Here is a 24340-nt window from a genome sequence, read left to right on the forward strand (position 1 = left end):
ACAGCCCAAAACTGCTGAGTCACCACACCACCCATGAACTGCTTTCTTCTTTGGGGTTCCTCTTCTCCACTTCCCGCCTCCAGCTCTCTTCGTGGTCGCCTTCCACGCCAGATGGTTTCCCTGTCGGCAGGCAGGGCTCCTCGTGGTCTATCGGCTTCCTCAGCAGTCCCGGATCTCTCTCCTCTTGGACTCTGCCCTACAGATAAGGGGTTTATCAGCCACTTGTATTCCCATACAAATAGGAAAATAATCCCAAAAAAGAAAAAGAGGGAGTAAAAATACTACCAACCAAAAAAAATAGGAAACACATAGGACCTTGTGCACCTGCTTTCACCAACACAGCTGCATGGATAGGTTTGGACCAGTAGTGTACTTTGTACCATACAAAGAAACTACTGTTATTACTGCCTGATGCGAAGATGTAAAAATGGTTCTTTTAATGTGCATGAATAAACTAGGTGCAAAGAAGTATTTATTACAAAAACATTTATGTTTTACAGTTACAAAATATATTTACTCACTTATAAAATACTCCCATTGGGAATGGGACTTATTTTTCACTCCCTAAAAAATAATGTTACTCCCAACTTTACTGCTTGGACTCCTCCTAATTTTATCCCACTCAGCTGGGCCTTCCAGATCGTAGGATTCAAGTCCTCCATCTTGCTCTTGTGTACTCTCTATCACTTGATCAATTTTCTTCCTCACAGTACCCGATGTTGGAGTGATTTGCATTACTCTCACATTCTTCTTCTTCACAGTTTCATCAAAATATAGCTCCTTATAATGTACCAGTAGTTTGACATTACAGTAAAAAATATTGGTTTGGTCTTTGAAGCTTGGTCTTCACTGATGGGTTATGAGTGATTAGCTCAGGGAGTTCCTCTGTGGAATGGGAGTCTTTGTCCCGACCGGGTTGGAGTGTCTCTAAGCGAGGTCGTGCTTGCCTCTACTCCTAGAGAGGTATTGCATAGCAGACTCACCTCCCTAGCCTTACAGGGAAAGGCTTCCCCTTGGGCAGATGTGACTGAATCCCCCGATTTGCCACATCTTCCATCCATCTAGGCAGTCACCCTTGGTTAGCATCTCCAAGCAGATTAGCCATTCAAACGACTAGATACGCACCATTTGAGGCAAGATGCCTCCATGTTCAAGGCTTATTCTCTTAAACTCCCTTAATTTGCACCTTGGGCTGAAAGTCTTCGTACCATATTGCCTTCACTAGCCAATTCCCAATTCTGAATACTTAAAACATGGCAATCCACAGTGTACAGAAAGAAGCTAACTCAGTGGTTCATCTCCAACGTTTAACTTGGAAACTTGGCCAGATTGCTACTGGATCACACAATCAACACTGCTAGGTCCTGTCGTACCCTTGTCCCAATGTTTTGTGTCGATACATTTTTTTTTACAGTGTCAGAAGTGCTACATGTAAACACTAGCAATTACAATAAAATCAATTCTTAATTTATTTGTTCACTGCGTTTTTTGCGCATGTAAAACATTTAACAAAAACTGTAAACATAAACGTACTTGTCACAGGAAATGAAGACCAGATTCAGCCCTTTTGTCAACTACAACCTCCGTTTCCCCAGAAGATCGATACCACAGTACAATCAGAAACCATTAAAGGGAAAACAAAACCACAATCACTTCGGGTTTATTTCAAATATAAAAAATATTTTATTTCAACATTTGCAAATGTACAACTTGACACGTATAAAGACTTGTTATTAGAACATCTCCTGGAATTCACAGGAGCACATCAATACAAAAAATAGAAGCTGTGTCAGTTAATAAAATATAATCCAGTAGAAAAAAATAATAATAACAATCTGCCCAACAAAAGAGGGCCTGTGTTAAACAAGTTAAGCTAACATAGCTTATAAATGACACATTAGTGCCCACAGTATGAACCACAAGTTCATTGTTTATTCCATCATTCAAGATCAAGGAAAAGATGGACAATTCAACTTTAAGAGAAAACATCTGTACATTAAAAAAAACGAATTTAAAGAATTGCATATCAATCAGAAATGCACAGATTTTTTTAAAAATCTAAAAGCATGCATATAGTCTGTTAGAACGTAAATAGGTAACACTTGGTAAACCTGAAATTTACATTTCTTTCCACTTTTGGCATGTCACAGAGCTCTATACAAAATATATATTTGTGGTGATGTTCGTTCAGAGATAATACATTTTTAAGGCAGACAAAGTCAAAGTTAATGCACATTGTTTGAAACAACCCTATGGTGGAGATTCACCTATACATCATTGAATTCCCATGACAGATCTAGAATTGCACATGCAAATGAACACCCAGCTCCAGAGGATAATGCAATAAATACATTTTTTTAAACCTCTTGTCGGCAGTTGATGCACTGGAAAGCTATCTGAAGACATTCACCGCCTCCCCAAGCTTGCTGAGGAGCATTAACACTGTAGGAAACAGTTATGGCATTAAGGCAATAGAACCTACAACACTTCAGGTTTAACTAAGTTTTAAAGGTGAACGCAAGACCCCTCATTGTCAGATATTTCTCCAATTAGAGGACGCTCGGCTCAGAAGATGGTTTGAAGAGCAGAAATGGGAGACAGCAGCACGAGACAGTTCCAAAAGATGTTAAACAAAGATACCTCTTTAAAAAAAACGTTTATTTTCCTTGAACTTCATGATATATACATTTAGTTGCAGATAACCATACCCCGACAACTGTCAGGTTATTATTTAAGGGGGGAGATTAGGTTTCAGGTAATTGCCATTTAATGTGAAGTGTTAGTAATGCTTTGAGGTTGTCAATTAAAGTGCTTTGTTACAAAGAAAAAGAGAATACTGACTTTTGAAACAGTTGTAATAAATTGAAACCAGGTTCATGCCAAATACTTTTGGTAACACAACATCAAGTTCCTCATTGCCATGAGGAAACCTATTTTACACTTTTTGTGGACAGTGTACCAGTTTCCTTGCGTAGATGGCACAGACTTCAAAGCCCCAATAGATAGGCCCACGCTGATGGCTTGAACAAGTTCCAAATCAAGGGCATTTTGGCGAGGTATTTTTCAAGTCTCTGCTCTTAATTTCCAAATAGAGCTTCTTGTAGGCATTGAAAATTACTTTGGACGTGGAAGTTGGGTAACAATTTGCTGTTTTCGCCATTGTACCCATGATTTGCTTCGGGGTTGAGGGTCTTGGCAGAACAACATTTCCTATGGGAACAAAAATAAAACCTATAAGCTTCTTTCTGGTTGTAATCCTGTTTTGATTTCATTTGAACAATTTCAACTGAATGGTAGCAAATTATTCTAGTGTACGGGCCCTACGCAAAGTGCTGCTCTGCCACTCCTATGATCTCAGTGCAAAAAGCGCACAGTCTACAACAGTGGATGTGTTTTCACAGGATGGAGTACACTCTGGGGTAATGAAAATGGATAAAACCTATAAAAAAGGGGACACAAGTATGAAAATGGAACACTGAAAGCCTAAAGCAAATACACACAACAACAGCTGTGCCTGAAGCCTGGTACTGTAGCAGATATTGCACAGTGAGGATCGCTGGCTGAATCCCACTCAGGTATGTTTATACAGAGACATGGCGTCAGCTATCATGGTCTCAGCCGACTTCACGCCATCTGCAACATATCAAAAATCTTCTGCATCTTCCCATGCGTTGATGCACCATTGATACTAATGTAGTATCGTAATAAGAATGCAGCTTCAGGGAGTCTGGAAGGGAGACCTGCCTCCCTTTACTCACCCCTCAATACCACAAACTGCTTGTGTCGCACCTCTGTGGTAACTGACATGTATTTATTGGCAATTAATAAGGTGCCAATGAAACAGTCACTTTGCAGCACCCCAATAAATATGTTCTTTTTAATTTGTACGCAAGGGCAATTAGGTTCCTTAACTTCCTTGTTGTGTGTAATTCACACTTTTCCAACATACTATCCAATTTATCCAACTTAGTAAAATGAAGGGCTGGGTTGAAGGACCTACAACATCTTTGAAATCATACTAACCACCTGCATCATTAAGGAGAAAATAAAAGCAGCTGGATTACTGGTAGCCTATTATTCCCCTAGCTACTACCCACCCGCCCTGGAAGGAATCACACCCAGTAAATTCTAAACTCATCAAGCAATATTGGGAAGATAGGAGATACGCCTATGTGTCAGCAACCGGCAACAAATCACTGGAAACTAGAACTGGTATGCCACATATCACATGTAGGGTTTAATCAGTAGTCTAGAGCCCCCACTTCAAACCTTCTAGTCATCAACCTTCAGTTTTGCCAATGACAAGCTATCCTTGTACCCTCAGGTGAATGCAGTCAACACAACACCTCTTTCAGAGTGGGATGGGTGTGCCCAGACATGGGCCCCCAAGGCAGCTGTGCCTTAATACCCAAGTGACACCTTACTAATTATGTCCAAAGAGGCCAAAACAAGTCTGGAGTCATGTGTGGTCTCGTGAAGGAGGGATAGGACCTTACAGGTTTACCAAGATTGTCCTTTTACAGGTGGGATCAAGCGCAATTGCATATGGCCTTTCCAATTCTTTAATGGCATAGAAGGCTCAAAAACAATTGTCTGGAGGGTGACATCAACCCTCAGTTTTGACACTCACAATGTAGGCCACAAATTGGATGCAATCTTGTTTAACATAGCCATTAACAACCTATTGCCACAATTAGTCAGTAAATTGCCATATCGCTGGGCACTCCACTCCTTGCCAATCAGGAAAGAAACATACCAACAGACTACGTTTACTAAGTTTTGACGGACTAGAGAAATCCCTCATGAGGAATTCAATCCCCAGGAAGAACTACTAAGGCACTGATGGGTCTCCGAAACACCCGTGTCAATTCAGTGCAAGGTCGTTCTCCCACAACCTGGGTTGGGAGAAACCACAGCACCATTCTTTCGGTGTTTGGGAAGGTGATCAAAATAGGCCTTTAGCAGTCCTTTTTTATGGCTAAGCCGTCTTTGATGGCTAAGCAGTAAGTTATGAAAAATTGGCATATGCAAACCAATTAGTAGAATTCTGAAGGATTATTCGGACATTAACTGCAGCTATATCACTCACACCCAAGAGTCTTGGGGAAATTTTTCCAGGTGCGAAAACCATCTTACCTTGAAATATGGCCAGGTCAAACTTTCTTTTCTTCAGTGGAATATTATTGCTACAATCATTGGTTTTGCGCTTGATTTCTGTAAAATAAAGTAAATCAGTTATTGATTTAAAACCTATGTAGATCTACATATTGATGACCATTTGAATACCTAAGGAAAATGTAAAATCATTGGGCTAGTGGGTAAGAATTGCAATATAGATTGTATGATATTGTTGGATTTTTAAAAAATATATATTTCTTAAAGCATAGTAACAATCATGGTGAAAAATGTGCACTTGCCTCTAGCCATTGGCTAGCGATATTTGATTCTTGGCGAGTGAGAAATAGCGTGCTGTTTGTATGTATAGAATTGAGGTGGTGATTTTGTATGGCTAGCTAGCGGCTTACAACTATAATTTTTGCCCCCTGGTAACATGCCATGCTAAGTTGCTGGCATCTGTTAATCTGTTATGCTGGTTTGATAGACTAGGTAGTAAATTCAGCGGGATCAAAACAGCTGGTTGTCATTTAACTCTTCCCTAAAATAGCTTTGCCAGCTTAACACCCCTACTCCAGGAGCTACTTTTGGCACCCTGGTGCAACTGGTGGATTAAAATACAACATTGACTGAGAATTTGGATAGGAAACCTCCAGAATAGTTTTTACTGCATAATGGGTCATAAGTGAGAAAAGAGTATACATTTGTTTCTTATAGGGAGGTTTTATACCAAAATGCATTAGCTCATCGGTCCCCAGGAGGTAGCACCTGCTTAATGGGGGATGCCTGGAACCCAGGATATGCCTTTAATGTTGTGCTATGTCATGTTGTTATGTCCAAGCCCACCTAGGTTCCGGCAAGTAATGGAAACAAAGCTTTACTTTCTTCCCATAGTGTAGAAAGTGTTGCACTGCACGTAACTGGGGGACTGGGATCCGCTAATCAGGATGCTTTGCCGTTGCTGCTATTTAAAAACTCAGACGAATTAACTTCTACACCATGCATGAGGTCATCAAGCAAGTAGAGGCACGTGAAATGCAACATACAAGTCTCCACAATACACCCAGATAAATACACAATAACACAATGCATCAAAACAGCCTTACTGCCCAAACGTAAAGCAGGAACTGTTGACTATTTATATATACAGGAGGAACAATGCTCTTTTGATCATAAAACGAAGTTACAATGGATAAGAAATCAGATAGGACAGAAAGCAGCAAGCTTCTTACGATGGGGTGAGCATGAGGGAAATTCTGGACAGGTTGTGGAGGGGAGTAAATGGAACAGTCACCACGGAAAATACATAAGTGGACATAAATGGATAAAGGACAACCGACATTAGACGTTTTTAAGTGAAGGTAGACAGTGCGGCTAGCTGTGCTCGGGGTCTGACCATGTTGGGTGAAGTGCTAGAGTGGAAGCCGATGAAGTGAGGGACAAAGGCAGGTTAGAGGAGGGGGAACATGTTAGCGAGCAGGCAGATGAGAGGCAGGTCAAGAGGGTAACTGAGGAGAGGAAATAACCTCCTTCTTCCCCAAGCAATTTAAGCGCTAGAAAAAACAAACGTCATACACGTCGATAGCAACAAATTGGCTAATTTTCTGTTGGATTCTGTCTAATTTGGGTGGAAATTCTTCCATCGTTTATTTGTGCGCCACTCCTAAGGCTTTGCTGCACCTTAAGCTTGGAGATTTTCATGTGCAGGGTTGAGTTTACCTTGGTGCAGGCAAATACAGCCACCTGCACTGGGAGGAGTAGTGTGCAAACTGGATTAAAAGGGGTTCAGTCTTCTCATTAGCAGCGGCGCCTCCTTCCCCGAAGCAAACTGGCAGCTTTAGGAAAGCTCCTGGTGGAAAATACCCCGGGCACGAGTCGGTTGGGAAATTACTCTCCCCCCCTCAGCATCCCCCAATGTGAGCCATACAGATACCACCCCCTTATCACCCCCCCATCCCAATAATAGGATATCTGAGCCATACAGATACCCAGCTTATAGAACAGGGAGGGTTGATGGTTTTCTTATGGTTCTTCAAACCACACACACCATAAGTCTGTGGTGCACCAATGTTTCTCGTCTTTGATGCAGTTATGCAAACTGGACTTTATTTTGGCTTCATGGCATACAACATTGTTTCAAAGTACTTTGAAGCAGCCGTCGGGCCACATGTTCACATTATTGACAAGTCTGAAGCAAAACATATTAATACCAAGTAATATAGTTGGACACTTGAGGATTAACTTGGTTTCCAATTGAAAGGGGAAAGCAACTGCAGATCATTATAGTGACCAGCAGCCGCTTTCCCCTTTCAATTGAAAAAAAACATAAACGCTGAAGTGCCCAATTGTATTGCTTAGGACTAGAACATACGTGTATAATCGGGTCGGCAACAGCGACCGCCGCCTATGGTTAGGTTCGAAGAGGACACACACAACTGAATATTTTTGGAATGTTTCATTCGTTTCCTAGATTATTATTACGCTAAACAGAACATCCTTTTAACCAACCCTCTTATGCAAAGCACAAGGGTGGAACTATGTTCCCTGCTGGCCTAACCCCGGTCCTCACAAACCTCATCCAAACCCCCAAACAAACTCCCCTGCGGTTTAAGGGAATGTCCAGTGCAATACAAGTTTCAACTTCTTCCTACACTTTATTTTTTTTAAACTAAACCAATACGGAAATGTTTCTTTTTAAAATCAAGAATGGGAACAGTAAAGCTTTTTTTTTTTTTTTTTTAAAGATGAGAAGCACTGCTCCCAACCGCTCCGCCACCTAGACCACTGTGCACTCGCCACTAGAAATGGCTTCCTGTGTTCATGTAGAGAACCGAAGGAGGAAGTGACTTTATGTCCGGCTAATAGTTGGCAACTCATCATTATTGTGTACCCATATTATTATGCATTGGGTCAGAGGCCATCTAAATTCAGTTATCTGCAAATCTGGCAGTCCATAGGCAAAACCACCAACAGGTAATTGGGATTTCAGAGACAGTTAAGAAACCATGAGTTTAAGGGGACAAGCGAATCCCCGCTTTATAGAATCATGAATAGGAAAGGATCCTTTGATTACTGCACGGTAACGGACCTATGTGGAACTCCACAACGGCATGACCAGGATCAGATACGGTTGGGAGCAAACAATTCAATGCAATGGGCCAAAGAGAAGAGCCACACACAACAGATTCTATATGTACACTTTATAGGAATGACTTTCTTTTTTTACCACTAATCTATCCCGCCAACCAATGCAAAACTATCCCTTGGTCACCATTTCCCTAGGGGGGCGCTGGTGGACCGTCTATCAAGGGTGAAAGGATAGGGAAGAGACACTGACCCTACCTCAGAACAAGCAAAATGATGTACCTAAAATGAATAACAAATTAGGAAAAAGAGGCAGAATGGGTGAGCACGCAAGGGAGTGATTATGTAATGTGTAATGCTCCATTCTCATCTGCTCCTGTACTCAAATTCTAACACATGAAAAAATGGGCATCCAATTAATATTCAGGCATCCCTTAGTAGAGGATGACCGGTTTCAGTGGAATTTTATTTATTTTGCCACTTTCTTCAGGACCACACAACACTCATCTGTACTTGCTCTCAAGTTTGTAGTCAAAGCGGTTAGATTTCAGGACTCATAGTTCCCCTCTCTACATGAATGGATACCTTCAGGTGTTCACATTATCACCATTATGGCAGTGGTGAATTTAGATGTCAGCCCGCTGAGTGTTGTCTTATTAGTCAATTTCCTTGCTTGCACGAGATGAAAGCATAAAGTGGGGAATCCTTCAAATGGAAAGCGCAATATATTTTCCTTCTATGGTCATGGGAGATGGCATAATTCAGAAGGGGAAGGATCTGTGCAGATATCCAGAGCCTACATTTATGCTTTTCAGGTGACCACTGGGAAAGTGTTCCTTCGCGCTTGGCGTGATGGGATGCACATGGAATATAAATCAAGTGCTTTAAAGATGCAGACACCAGATGGACGGTGAAGCACTAAGGCTGATCTGATTTCTGAGCGGCTCCATGTTACCTAGCAACAGCAGAGAGGGAATCATGGCAATAAAACCATTCTGAGCCCAAAGCAACATAAAGGGCATGAATAATTCAAAGATATCTAGGAAGTTGATGAATAACTGTTTGAAAATGGTATTTGAAAAAATGCTTGAAGATCAGGCACTGACTGGGTTAGTCAAGCAAATTAAAATCACGGGTGGCTCTATTGCAAGGTTCATTGAAATGGTTGCCAATCCTAAAGGATATGAACATCTATGGTGTTTTTTCAATTTATAATGGCTAATCTTTCATTACTGCTCAGTCAGGTCTTGGACAAGGCACAGTAGTGTGTAGTTGCAGATGAAGCAAATGAACCCACTCTCAATCCTGGAGATGGATTAAGAAGTATAAAGTTTTACTTTGCGAAGGGGGGCGATGCACAAAGCGTTCCCAATATTGGTAAGGGAGTCCTCTGTAACATGGACTATTGATATTTGCTGAGCATACCAAGATTAGGAATCTCGAGCAGCCACCTTAGGTAGAAGGTTTACACCCATGAAGTCATGTTTAATCCTCCCCACTGAAATGGGGGCAGGACCCTCTATTCAGCCTCCCCCTGGTAATCCAAGTAGCGGATATCACAGTTCATAGGTAACCAAGGAAGAAAAAAAAAAAAGAACAGGCTCCCCCATAATGTAAATCCAGGCAGAAATAATATTCCCTTTGCCCCAGAGTTCCAGTGTAGAGCTCTCAATGACAGGAAGAGTGGAATAAAGAATGGCAGCATTCCTTCTAACAAATATGGTGCAAACACTGGGGAGTGAAGACCCAATTAATTGACAGATGCAATACGAAGGGGGTACCTTGGAAGCTACAATGGGCCTTGGACCATTGGGACTCGTACACTTAACATTTAGGGACCGAGATCCTGCTCCAAAAAGATTGATTGGACCTCAGCCTACAAAGGTTCTGGCATAGCCAAGCAAGGGTGTGGTAAAATAAAGCATGACGCTTTGCATCTGCATGCAGGAGAAATTCAGACAGTCATTGTGCTTTACCTATTTGTTGCAATTCATGCATTGTTCTTACATTTAGTTTGGGTGAGTCGGTATGTAGTATATATATACTTCTTTAGTCTAGGTCATGGTCCATTATTGAAGGACTGTGATTTGCTAGAAGTGGTGCCATAGAATGTTTTGGTGCACCAGGTCAATGGGTGAATCAAGTTCGCTAATCCAGCGTACATTAGATGCCACGTACATCTTATCGGCTTCTGTGCTGAAGCAAACAAATTAAAGCCCTATAGCGGTGGGCAAAGTTATTGGTTTCACATACCAAAGCAGTGACACTACAATGCCCTCTCCAATAAATTACCAAGGAAGGGAGAAAGCGCTTAAATTTACAGCATAGCCCCTTGCAAATAGGTTGATGAGGATTTGGTTGCCTGCAGTGGAAATAGCTTAATTACTTTGGCTGAGTTGTTCAAGAAAGTATTTTGGCTGACCAATTAACTCTCTGAAGGGACTGTGCAGTCATCATCCTTAAAATTCACTGGTTTCACACAAATTCACACTGCTTCTGCTTTAAATTACTTTTTGTTTTTTACAAACATGTCTGGTGACAGACTACTAAAAACTAACAAACATGACTGGTGACAGACTACTAAAAACTAAATTAGGTTTTCAGGAAGCTGTGGATGATCCAGTGATTCCATCCCCAAATAACGAGAGTTCTTGCTGTTGTTCACAAATTAACCATGTGTTCATCTTTCGGTTATCCTTGGAGGACAATAGAGTGCATTGAGCAAGTTTACAGTGCCATCAAATCAAGGTTATGCAAGTATTCATTAATAAAAGAAAAAGGACGGCACACTTTGCAAATCCCTAAACTGAAAAGCCTGCATATGCCGAGAATAGTGATAAGGGTACCATTAATACATGTGAGCACAAAGGGTGTGAGATGAGCAATGATCTTGCACATAGAAATCATACTTATTATACAGGAGGATGAGAGACTATTGAGGGGTGGGTACATTCAATACAAAAACCTCATGATACAGAGCTTCCAAAGCTTGCGATACCAAGCTGTGCCAGTAGGCGGCAAATAAAGAGATGGCCTTTTAATCCTGGATTTCAGAACATCTTTTAGTACCACAATCTTAATGCAACCTTCTAATGGAGTCCCTTCAGAAAAAAAAGGAGTTTTACCTTCAAATGACTGGTTCTTTTTGCTAGCTGGTGGCCTGTCGTTTCCGGATAAGTCATCTGCTAAATGGCAACCCAACAGCTCGTCAGGGCACAGTCTGAATTCAAGCATCATCTGTCCATCAGAGCCGTGTTGCAATACAGGCGATTCAGGCTTCATAGAAGTGGGCTCAACCACCTTGTTTCGCTTCTGTTTAGCAGCAGATTTTGTAGGCAAGGATGGAATGGGTGTCATCTGTAGACTCCCATCTGCAAGTTTCCTTAATTCAACCCGTCTCAAAAAAAAGTTTCCAATCGTTTTCTGGTATTTTTTGGGAGTTTTTCTTTTTTCAGTAACACCAATACTTCTGCTAGACGTGCTACTTCCAGAATTGGCGACATTGTGGTCAATTATTTGGTCAGACTTGTACTCACTGTGTGAAAAACCATCAGCCTTTTGAGGAACATCTGGATTGACTGGAATGGAACTTGGCACTTCTACTTTGGGAGTTTCAGGGACTGTCCTAGTGGATGTCATAGCGTCAGAAGGCTTGGGATGCTGAAGAATATTTTGCTCCGAGGTTTCACTGTCTGAACGATCATGTTTTTTCAATATTCCAGAGGGAATCAAAGGTTTTCGATGTTGCACTGTTCGCTTTGCAAACTTTTCTTTAATTACGCAGTCTTGCTTTTGCATTTTCTTTCCCCATTTCATTTGTTCCGATTTCCGGCGCTGGAAGAATTCCTGTACAGAGCACATTTTGGCATTAGTTACACTTTCATCAGGAACCTTAGGCTCCAGTTCTTTTTCTGCAGAGCTGCTCTCCGCGGCATGCCGCTTTTCCATTGGCCCATTTTCTTTCTCCGAAGATCCGACGTCATCGGCCACTGTTATATTTTCTTCACTTGTAGGTTTCTTTTCATTGAATGGAAGACAACCAACCGAAAACATGCTCTCGATACTATCATTTTTGGGTGACATTTTTTCGGCTTCATCCTTTCTACCAAGGCCAGGCATGCTATGTCTAGATTTCAAAAAGTCTGTTTTGACTATTAATCGTGGCTTTTTCTTTTTTCTCTTAGTCGGCCCACTCAGAAGGTTAGGGTCCCTATTGTTTTGGGACACTGAGAGGCCTTCATTACAGGGTATATGATTAACTGGAGGGTAAGTGTAGGTCAGGGGTAAATCTCTTGCGAGTGGATCCTCATTGGAAGTGTAGAAAGGTTTGCACAGGCTCAATCCAATCAATGAACAGTTTGCTTTGTCAGGTGCGTCAACTGCTGCGGTAGGAAAATATGAACCACTGTGGTCAGCCTCATAAACTGATGGTAACAAATTGGAATTGGAAAGGCTTTTATCCATGTGCACCGACAGGCGCAAACTGTTTTTTTCCGAGTAAGGACTAGCCTGCGTGGTCAGCCCTTTTGCATCTTCTGTGTACTTCATGTTGGGATTAAAGGAAGTTTGTGTGAGCACCTCTGGAGGACGAGGGGTACTTTGCTCAGGATTCAGCAATGTGAGCAATAGTGGATTTAGACGAGAAACCATTTCAGAATGACACAAGTCCAGGGAAATAGAATGGCAATTGTTATTAATCTGCAACTCTTTCTGACCATTTGTAGGGCCACATTTGAGGTTGGCATTATTTGTAGGGTCCTGACTAACAGAGCAGGTGTCTAGGGAAGAAACAATGCCATCACCTTCAAGCTGTGCCATCATCTGATTAGCAGAAGACTCATATTTCTCTTTCTTTTTGGAGTCCTTTTTTTCAGAATCACTACATTCTGGTAAAAGAAGGGTACCATCCTGCCCATCATCGCCTTGGCTTTCAATCACTTCATTTTCATTTAAAATAGCTGTGCCTTCCATTCTCTCGATACCAAAAGGAAACATTCTCAGAAGTTCAGACAGCTGTGAATTTAGATAGGGTTCAGAGTAGCTATCATCAGAATACGCACTTTCTTCCAGTAGGTGGCCAGCCATGGCAGGCATTTGTTCTGCAAGTTTCTTTCCTTCATTTATAGAGTGATCATTTTGGCTTTGGGTGATAACCGGAGTCAGTGTATGCTCATTAGCAGTTTTTTTGCATTCCATACCCATCTCTTCATTCGTGCCGATTATCTGCGGGTGGGTTTGCTCTCTTCCGTGCTGTGGTTTAGAAACTGCAACCACAACTTTATTGTCGCAATCATTACAGCTCTCCACTGGAACACTCTTATTATCCACAAACAGTGATTTTGGTTGAGTGACAGAATCTTCCAAACGCTGGTGCACTGGCATTGCTCGAATCTCATGTACGGTTCTTTTGGTAACGTTTTCAGTCTTTGATTGGGACATCACACCTAATTTTGATGGAGTCAGAGGACTATTCTCAAATATGTCAGCAATTTGTGAATCATAAAATGTATTGCCAGCTGCAAGAGAGCAAACACTGGTAATCATCAACTGCGGACAACACTCCTCATCTCCTGCGTGTTTGACCTCCGACCTAAGAAGTTGTTTTGGATTGGTTTCGGGTTGAGAAAACGTGCTGCTTTGGAAAGGAGTAGGTGATACGTTTGTTATGGTCTTGCCCTCATTAGCACAGCTATTGCCAAAGGCAGAATCTGATGTAGCAAATGACTTATTAGTGGAAGACAAATGGTCATCCCTCACTTTTGGTGCAATATCTACTGACATTTGTCCGTTTTGGTGTGGCATACAGTCTTGAATATTTCCGTGAGCAGCTCGATAGATTTCCTTCTGTAGAGGTAAGTCATCTTGCTCTATACTTTGACATTTGGACTGTATTAATGGATTTACAACAGCAATTTGAGGTTCTGCAGACTTCTTCATATTCAAACCCAATGGCTCGGGTTTATACCCAGTTAACGTACGCTCTGGACATTCTTTTTGTTGTGAGTTTTTTGTACTTGCACATACGGCGTTTCTGAAAGGTGGATTATTTGAGCAGTGGGCATTTGGGATTGTGGTTTTCAGCAAGTCAACAAGTGACAACATGCTTTGCTTTAGATCACTGGATGTTTGCTCATACACAGTTTCAGCCTGCGGGGAGGTAACCTCGCCTATATCTGACTCTGAGATAATTTCATTATTGACCGTTCTATAATATGAACACTTTAAATCAGAACTAACCAGATTAATTTCTTTGCCAAATGTATCAATTATCTTATCATTTGGACTAGAGATACAGTTCTGCTCCTGAGCAGAATGCTGAAAATCTGGACTCTTTCCATTTATTAATCCCTTCTCTGTTACATTTCTGCTCCAGTCTTGAAGGATCGAATTCGCGTTCTGCTGTTGAATATTACTTTGCAGTTTGGTAGCATCTGCTGAGGGAAACTGATTACACATTGGATAGTTGCCAAATGAAGACTCAGTTTCTTCATCAATAGGTTCAGATTTGATACCATTATTAGGAAGTGAAACAGCTTTAGGTTGTTCATAACTTTCTTGTGTACAACCAACAGCTACATTTTTCTTATGTAGAGACATCAGATATTTATTTATCAGAAAATTAGAGAAAGGAACAGAGGGGTTTGAGTCATCCTTATTCCAGGCATGTTGAGGGGCAATCCTACTCAATGAGCCGAAGGCTTTGAAACCTTGATGGATATTGCCAAGACTGTGCAATCCTTCAGTGTTGGGCATGGATGGCAGATTAAAGCAGTTTGCTTCCTGCGAGGCTCTGGTCTGCATTAGGCTTTGCTTGTATGCAATTCCACCAGGAACCGGTGCTGCCGAACTTTTATCAGTCGAGGCCACATGTGGAGGAACTGGCCAGATTTTTGCTTGGATTCGAGCGTCGCAAACATTTTGAGAAATGTTAGAAACCTGTACGTTTGAAGTGGATAGATTTGTGTTACAGCCTGAAGATTTAAATAACTCATACTTTTCTTTGTAATCCCACAGAGCACTCATGTAATCATCTTTCGTGCCCATGAGTTTCTTATGAAGCTGAGCTATCTGTTCACCCGTGACCTCAGAATTACCAGTCGCCTTTGAAAGATCCATGGGGTTTGAAGCATGATCCAATGATTCTTTGACTCCGTCTGTGCAGTCTGGAATGTTCCCTATAACGTGGGGCTCACTGGCAGGCACTTTAGACCTAGTGAACTCCTGTGTGCAAGTTGGCACTGCCTTCAGTGGTCCACTATAGGGTGAAAGCCTTTCATTTCCGATTCTACTGGCATAAGCACCACCATTTACAGTCAGAAAGTCTTTCTCAGTCGCTATATTCTGAGGCTGATGAGATCCCAAGACATTTTGCACATGTCTATGCCCGGATACCTGTTGGGGATGCATAGGTTTCAGGGCTCCCATTGCAAGTTGCCGTTGGTATTCCACTTCTTTGGGAAGAGGCAATCCCTGTTGGCTTCGGAGGGGATTATATTTGATCACGTTTGTTTCTGCTGCAGAGACCTGTTCAGCGGGCCACGGATTCTGTACACGGAAAGTCATTTGAGAGTCTGCATGGACTGGGTATGGCGGCAGAGCCTGCAGATTTGATTTCTGACCAGATATCAGAACCCCTTGAGCATCCGTAAAAGTGGCTTGGTTGTGCACATTTGGATAGGTCATGTGTTGAGAATGGTGCAGCTGTTGAAGTGTGTAGTAATGTTGTTGCATATGTTCCAATTGCTTCTCATTTGCAGGTATGCTGCATGGTTGATTAGTATGCACATCTCTCACATATCTAGCTGAATTATGGAATTGTTGGTACATGGATGGGGGATAGTTGGTTGGAGTTCTGTACTGCTGCGAGTGAGCATATGGCATGTTCTGCAAAGTGCCATGGCCTGTTTGGGATGATAAAGAAGGTCCAATCACCCGAGAGGCCGCGTCTGCATATTGCGGTCTCACACAAAACTTCTTCTGGCGAGTAACCAGGACACTTTGGTTTTTCCAGTCCATCTTTTCTTTGCTTGCTCTTTGTTTTTTGGCACACACTTTTTCAACCATTTGGAAATCTGAAAGGAGAAACAAACCCGGCATGAATAAATCGAGAATGTAAAATATATATCATAATATACACACACACTTACATTCAAATTGCAATTTAATAGCAAAACATTAAAAAGTCACTCGCCCACTCAGTTCTCTACATAAACACAGCACACCATTTCTTACTCGCCAAGAGTCCAATATCACTAGCCAATGGCTAGTTGCGAGTGCAGATTTTGCGAGATTTATATACACATACACACACACTTTTTCCTTAATGAAATAATATACTTTTTACATCTTTGCTTCCCCCTCTGCCAGACACACACCCGTTCGAGCTACCCCATTACATTAGTGTTCTTTGCCATTTGGTGCACGAAACTCTCCTAGGAATTAATGTCCTCAGTGCTGTGGTTGTACACTTCCATTTAGTATGTTATGACATGGTCTTCACTGGATTGCATAGCAAAACAAGACGACAGCATTTTCTTTGCATTGATGGCATAATCATGCAGCGATTGCATTGTGCAAGTTTGGCAATGGCAGATGCCAATGCTTTGGGGGGGTGTGTCATAACATACACAATGTGGTGGAATGGCTAGATAAAGTTTCATTTAAGAGTTCAGTATGTGGTCTCCTTCAACTATCCCACTACAATCAGTTGTGGTCTTGAACTTTGTGCCAATAACACAGCTCCCATCATCATAAACACTGGATCACATGCGAAAATTATTTTTGGAGATAAAAATGCATCACAAGACTTAACATCACAACAATATCTGTATAAGATCACACCGGAGGTAAACTATCTTGGCATTGTATTTTGAAGCCAGGGATCATGCTGCAATCATCTAGCATGCCGTTGGCTGTGGCATGCATTTGGCTAGCTAGGTTTGCTAGCGAATTGAGGCTGGTTGAAAAATACATCATAGCGAGCAAATTGCAATACGCGGCTTAGTTTGAAGCATTCGCTACTATACTGGCATCTTGGGGGGGATGGGAAGTAGTACTTTCCTTGGGTCCACAGGAAGACTGGTGACATTTACAGAAGTGTAACTAGGACTGCAAGACGAGAAGAGGGGTTGAAGGCTATTGAAATGGAGAGTTGATTGAACAGCCAGAATTGAAGGAGTATCACCCAATTACTGTGCAGCACAAAATGCTGAATACAAATGCAGATCTCGCCACAATTATATGTGGGGGGGGAGACAGGGGGGTTGGGGTAATATATAAAGCATGGGAAGTATGAGGGGGCTAAAGTGTGTCTCCCGCCTGCAAATAATTGGGCAAAAAGAATGTGGACATTTTCAGATTCGCATTTTTATTTCACAATAATCACATAGATCCAGTTGAACGCATCAATCAGTTGCATGAAAAAGCGGGAGACAAAAACAGAGGGCTTTTTTTATTAAAGAAAAGTCATGGGAGGGGGGTGTGTCTACGCACGCCATCAGGAAGATGGCTGCTTGAGTGTCTCCGGCATTGAGAGGGTGGAAAGCACATTGAAGCTCTCTCCTGGCACCCTACAATAATGTAATAATGGTGTGATGTGGTTCCAGAACCCCGTGGCTGTTGCTGGGTGAATTTTGGAGGCCCGCGGGTGCCAGCTTTCTGAGGATTACCCCAGATGGGATGTTGCGGGCCTCGAGGAAAGATGGTGGCTTCGGACTGAGCCGGCTCGTGAGAGTAGCTTGCCTGCTTGCTGCTCTGAATGGTGACCTGTGTCAGAGCCGCCTTTCTGTGCCCTGCAGTGAGGTGAATGCCGCCCCCCACCTGCATTGCTATTCTAGTGAGGTGCCTGGGCTGGGGGACTGAGCACAGCATCCGGCGCTCCCATCTGGTGTGCCCCCAGGCCGTTGAGGTCGTGCTCTGTGAGAGCCAGAGGCAGGAGAGGTGAGTTGGGGCGTGATTCGCTGGTTGCTTACCCACCGGCACTGCTGCTGTAGGTCCTGGTGCTTGAGGAGCGGGAGCGCAAGCCCTTCTTCCCCTCATCTGATGCGCCCACGCCGCTATGGTAGCCCTGCTGCCATACCAATGAAGCCGCTAGCTGTTCCTACTCACACCGGTCCCTGAGCGCTGGGCTCCACCTGTCTGCCATCTTCTGCGGGCGCCGTCGGGTGAGAGCGTGGGCTGAAGTGAGGTGGAATGAGGGACAGCAGGCACAGGAGAATGCCTGAGGGCTCTGGGAGGGCACCTATGACTCCGGCACCATGTTGCGAGGACCTACTAGCATTTTGATTCCACACTTCATGGACCCCAGTCTATTTGGAGTTTCAAAACTGTTTGTTACACTCGATCCCTCATGCCTGGTTTGACGTGTGAAGCGGATATTGTCTTATGGCTTGCTGTCCCTGCTGCTTGACTGGTCACTTCAGTACATCCCATGCCAGACCCCTGTAGTGAGCATGATTTTTTTTATGATGGGACAGAGAGGTCGGTCCTGGGCTCGCTGGTCTCCCCGTTTGATGAACTCATCTTCTTCTAGCGCACTGACACACATCCCCCTAACTACTGAGGTTCTGGCTGAGGGTGAGCCACTGCTATCTGCATTCCCAACCTTGCCACGCTGGTCGCCTCTGTGTTCGCTGGGTGGGGCTTGGACTGGTACTGGGTGTGCCTGTACCCGGGTTTGTTTTCCTGCTTCGGCAATCCACACTCGGGTTCATATCCCATAGGGCCTCGGATAAACTGAAATAACTGTGGCTTTGCTGGGCGCCGACTTTGACGCATACCCTCTGCCTTCTGGTGTCGTGAACATTACAGATGTATGGGGTGTTGGCCGGTTGCAGCCTCCTGACTTTGACATGGCTAAAACTTCTAAGACGGGGAGTAAGGGGACATCTCCATGATGCTACAGTCCACTGATAGGAACAAGCACACCAAGGTTTTGACGGCCCAGGTGCATGGGGTCGACCCTCTCACAGCTATGCTTACACAGATGTCCACTAAGTCTGACCTGCAGGATCTGTTGGCCGAAATTCATAGGGGATCCACAAAAGTACAGAGGAACTCTCCCACAAGATCCTGGCACCAGATAAAAGTCTCAGAGGCTGAGCACGGGGTGTCTGAGGTGGAGAACACCCTCTGTGAGCAGTTTTATGAGGTTGGCGAGTGCTCCAACCGACAGAGGACTTGGAGGCCCGTTCGAGGCCCTGAAGGACAAGCAGGAGGATGGTGAAAAATCGCTCCTGCAGAAACATCCAGATCTGGGGCATCTCTTCAATGGTGTGGGATGAAGATCTACCTGGCTGACCTCTTTCGTTCCATTCTTTAACTGCCTGGGGGCCAGGAGATTGATCTCGACAGGACTCACCGGACCAGATCTTGTGTCGCCCTGACCCAGGACAGGCCTGCTGATGTGCTGTCCCGGGTTCATTTCTTCGCACTTAAGAAACGCATAATGGCTGCAGCTAGACCCTCGCGATCCATCCCCGCTGACTGAGTGGCTACGTGCAGGGGAGGTGCCCAATAGGTGGGGCTTTCCTACTGCACTCCATTTCACTCATCAAGGAAGGCGCTGGGTGGTTCAATCATTGAAGGAAGCGGAGAGCTTGCTGTTTCTTGACGGGGTGGGTGAGGGAGGCCCGAATCAGGGGGATTGATCCGGTGCCCTCGCAGAAATAGCACAAGGTGGACAGGGGGAGGCGGGTGAAGGGGCCAATACGAAAGACTTGATTAGTCTGGGGTTTTGAATGTTAGCTTGTTTGCTGTGGTGGGGTCTTTTCTGGAGCTGAGTCTGATGGGGTGTCCTTGGAAGCTGGGTTGTGGTGCACCGGGGAGGGGCCCTGGTTTGGGTTGCGGGTGCTGAGCTGGGTGGAAGAGTCTTCTGGGGTTATGGCTCTTTTCCGCCCTTCAAGTTGGGTTCCCGACAGAGTTTCCAGATGTTTGGAAATCACTCATGTTTGAAAATGGTTTGGGGTTGGGGGAGTTGGTTTATAAATGTTTGCTGTGGGTCACAGAAGTTATTCTACAAAACTAAAGTTTGGGCAGTTTGGGCTGTGGTGAGGGGTGGAGGGCATCTTGATCTGTGGGGAAATGTTGCCTGATGTAGCAACTGATGCTGAGGGGGAGGACCTGATGCTGCTGGGAACATGGAATGTACAGGGTTTGAATTCCCCAGTGAAAAGAAAATAGTTGTTGGGCTAACTGCATCTCCTTTTATATCATGCAAAATGTATTTATATTCTGTGCACAAATGTATCAATGTACAAACATGTAAATGCATAACCCACTTGTACCATCCCTGTAACTAAGTTTCCCCTCAAGTAACAGCGCCAAGATGCTCTAGGGCTGTTTGCGCGCTATACAAATGTAAATAAATAAAAACAAATAAATATGTCTCTTTCCATTGTGTTCCGACAGGAGACCCACCTTCTTGCGCAGGATGAGAAGCGTTTGAAAAATAGGGCATTCCTACGCAAGTGAAAAAAATGGGGGTGGCCATCTTGGTGGGGGAGCAGACCCAGATCTCAAAAGTTAAGGTCCTTCCAGACCCGCAGGAGCGCTATGTGTGTGTTGGTCTATTGTGGGGTTGGTTGTTCACGTTGGTGTCCCTATATGCCCCAAATGTTGGCCAAGATGTATTTTCTGAAAACGTTCTTCTCAAGGTGCTCCCTTTTGCTGGTGCACAAGACCCTTCCCCCTACCAAGTTAGACTTTAAATACTCAACAGCTTTGGCTTATTCCTCCATGAATTGGGATTGACACATGGAGACTGGCTCACAGGGAGCACATGGACTTCTCTTTTTATTTGCATGTACATGGGGGTTTCTCTAGGCTAGATCTTCTCCTGATTCTTAGTGCACTACACCTGTGCGTCTGAGGGGTTGAAATAGGTGCCTGCACCCCGTCTGATCATGCCCCTGTGTCAGTGTCTCTGGCAGTGCTGGATAGACCATAGAGACTCAGATGCCCATGGAAGTTATAGGACCCGGTACACAGAGACCCTGTGTTGGCTAGAGAGCAGGGGGTTGTCATCTCCAATTATTTTGGAAAGAATAAAGATGCTGGTCCCTCAATGGACATGGTGTGGAACGCCATGGAGGCCTTAGTTAGAGGGGAACTTATCAGCAGAACGGCAGCCTACACTAGGGCGAGGCAGCTGGTTAGGGTGGAATTAGAAAGGGAGGTTACTCGGGCTGAACAGGAGCACAAGAGTGTGGGGTCTCACAAGGCATTACGTGAACATAAGATGCCATAGAAAAATTGGAGGTCACCTGGCTGACAGGACAGCTGAGGCAATGCCAAAAACGAAACCGTTTTATTATGCTAAGGGAAATCGAGCCAATCGCCTCCTGGTGGCCAAGCTGTGCAAGCTCCAAAGCTGGAATTCTGTGTTAGTCTTACGCGATGAGCAAGGGGTGGTGCAACGGGGTGGGGATTTTAGATGCTCATTTTAAAGCTGTATTCAGAGGTGAGCTCCACTGGCGGAAGCCCAGGCCAGATATTTGAGAGATCTGCACCTGCCCTGTCTATCTGGGGAGGATCGGGAATCCTTAGAGGCACCGATCTTGCCGGGGGAAGTGTAATGGGCAATCAAGTCCCTGAAGAACAAAAGGCTCTGGGTCCCGATAGATTTACGGCTCCCTTCTACAAGAAATTTCACGAACATCTTGTTCCCCCCATGGTAGACCTTTTTAACTCCTTTATGTCCTGTGGAAGGGTAGCTCCTTCGATTGGAATCTCTACTACTGTTCTGATCCCGATGCCGGGTAAGGATCCGCCAATCTGCGACCCATATCGCCCCATTACCCTCACTAACATGGACTCGAAGCTTTTCTCGAAAATGTTGGCCTGTCATATGATGGAGGTGCTTCCCAGACTCAGACAGTGATCAGACGGGTTTCATAGTGGGCCGTAGTGCACAGATAATGTGCAGCAAGTTCTGGGTCTATTAGAAGTGGGGAGATGCTCGGGCATATATTTAGGCATAATTGCGCTGGATGCCCATAGGGCCTTTGACAGTGTGGGCTGGAGATATCTTTGTGGGGTTTTGGAGCGGTTCGGGTTTGGGCCAGGGTTTATCAGTTGCGTAATTCCGATCTACCAACACCAATCTACATGACTCAGGGTTAATGGGGCACTATCGTCCAGACTGTCAATTACCAGGGGCATGAGGCAGGGCTGGCCGCTATCTCCGTTGATTTTTACCTTGTGTACAGAATCGCTTGCTAGCCACATAAGAGCCAATAGGGCAATAGAGGGTGTCCGAGTGGGGGAAAAAAAATATACGGTGTCCCTTTGTAGTGGTGGTGGGTTAAAATATGGGTAATCTATAGGGCCCTGGCTAAAGACATCAACCAAGACACAAATTAGTTAACCAGTGTGTGAGAGATACCAGGGTGATCTATTATCACCAGCTTATTAATATAGGCGAGACCAATGGGCTAACTAATCGTTTACCAATAAGACGTTTTGGTTTTTCCATTGTAGATATGACTATTCTCTATCTATGCAGTGGCCCGTTCATTCTAACAAATATGGACAGGGGCTACGTTTGTTTAAACTGGGATTTCTAACCCGTAATCAATTTCACTGTTACTTTTCAGCTACTCTTTTAGTGAAAGAATCAAGCCGCGCAGTCTCTCATCGCTGCACCTTGATTAAAACCCACTGTTAACTACGAGGTGGATTCCCTAAATACTGTGTCGAATAAGCCTAACTCAGTAAGAAAGTTACCTCCTCCACACGGAGGGGGTCTTTTTTTTAAATAGTAGAGCATCAGTTGCATTATCCATAATATTTAATGATTGATCCAAACAACCACAGATACTCTCACACACTTTCCTTGGTTCCTTTTTGACAGAGAGAGAAACAGGAACTCATCACTGAACCCTCTCTTCTGTCCTGATGAAGGCCATCCATTTTCAGGGCCAATAGACCAGCTATCAATGACAGAAGCACTTTAGTGTCAACAACCCCTCCAGCGTTTAACGTCAACACTGTCAATACTGTCATTTGTTCACAATAACTTTGTTCTCTTTGAATCCGATTACATGATCCCAGTGTGTTGTATGGGACCTTTTTGTTGTATATATGTCCTGATCACAATGCATTGACAAAAAGTCTGTCTATTTGATGTATTAATTGTACAGTTATTATTCTGAGTCCTGTTTAAATTTTGATTTACCACGAATCTTTGTATTGAATCACATGGTTGAAAACTTAAATGTATTTGAAAAACTATACAAAAATGGCATTTGTATTGTAATTCAATGAATATTTGAGTGTTGTGTTCTCGTTTGGTCACCCTGATCATTCGTTTTTTAACTATTTGATGTACTGGGTTACGATATGGGACATTTTGGTTGCTGACAAAATTACGGCACTGTGTGACGGACGCTATGCCAAATATGTCTCAGTCTGGACCCGTTTATTTAGTTTGCAGAGACTTCCCCTGCAATTGTTACCAAACCCCCCTTGTTGCTGCACTTGGTCCTGGTAAAGCCATCTGATCTTCGGGGTGGGGACTGGGTGGATATGGTTTGCGGGGGAGAGGGGTATTGGAAGCTGGGTCTTGTGTTATATTGTACTCCATTTTGTTTTGTTTGGTCCTCTGTCGCCAGAATTTTTTGAACTCTGTCCATCATTTACATTCTATTCTGATCCCACAGTATTATGAAAATAAAAATAAGTGAAAGTTTTTTGGAAAAAAAAGAAAAGTCATGGGATACAAATCACAGGAACAAATAGCACTAAGAAAGGAAGAACTACGCCGGAGGAAATGTTCCTTGGCCTAAGAGTAAAGTGCGTCCATGAAGTGGATTGAACAGCAGTCAAGGGAGATGGCCAATGGCTAATCACGAGTGCAAGTTTTTTGCCCAGATTCCTTTATGAGCAAGATGATGTTCTTTTTAATATAAATAATAGCTTTAGGAGTGGTATTGTCCTTTAAAATGCTAGTATGCGCTTATTGTCAGATAACTCACATTGGTCAATTGAATGATAAAGATGGAATTTGGCAGCTGCGATCAGAGAGAGCATCATACACAGACAAAGGCTGAAATTTGTGGGCTAATATGGGTGGTCAAGAAGGGTTGTGGGGGGAGTAGATGTGATAGGGAGGTTTGGCCGCAGGAGATTTAATCAAAGTAGA

At 43.6% G+C, this 24340-nt stretch overlaps 1 protein-coding gene across 1 annotated transcript in view; it reads right to left on the reverse strand.

Moving 5' to 3' along the window:
* Nucleotides 1-2639: 2639 nt before the first annotated feature.
* Nucleotides 2640-24340, reverse strand: part of LOC138513595 (retroelement silencing factor 1-like) — a 32463-nt gene continuing 10762 nt past the window's right edge. The window contains exons 2-4 of the mRNA XM_069628569.1: nucleotides 11325-16271; nucleotides 5137-5214; nucleotides 2640-3210 (exon numbers count right to left, since the gene is read on the reverse strand). Of these exons, the coding sequence (XP_069484670.1) occupies nucleotides 3038-3210; nucleotides 5137-5214; nucleotides 11325-16263 (5190 nt within the window). The 5' untranslated portion in view covers nucleotides 16264-16271 and the 3' untranslated portion in view covers nucleotides 2640-3037. The remainder of the gene's footprint in view (nucleotides 3211-5136; nucleotides 5215-11324; nucleotides 16272-24340) is intronic.

Source organism: Ambystoma mexicanum, chromosome 12 (assembly GCF_040938575.1).
Source record: "Ambystoma mexicanum isolate Mex_15411 chromosome 12, UKY_AmexF1_1, whole genome shotgun sequence".
Classification (NCBI taxonomy): Eukaryota; Metazoa; Chordata; class Amphibia; order Caudata; family Ambystomatidae; genus Ambystoma; species Ambystoma mexicanum.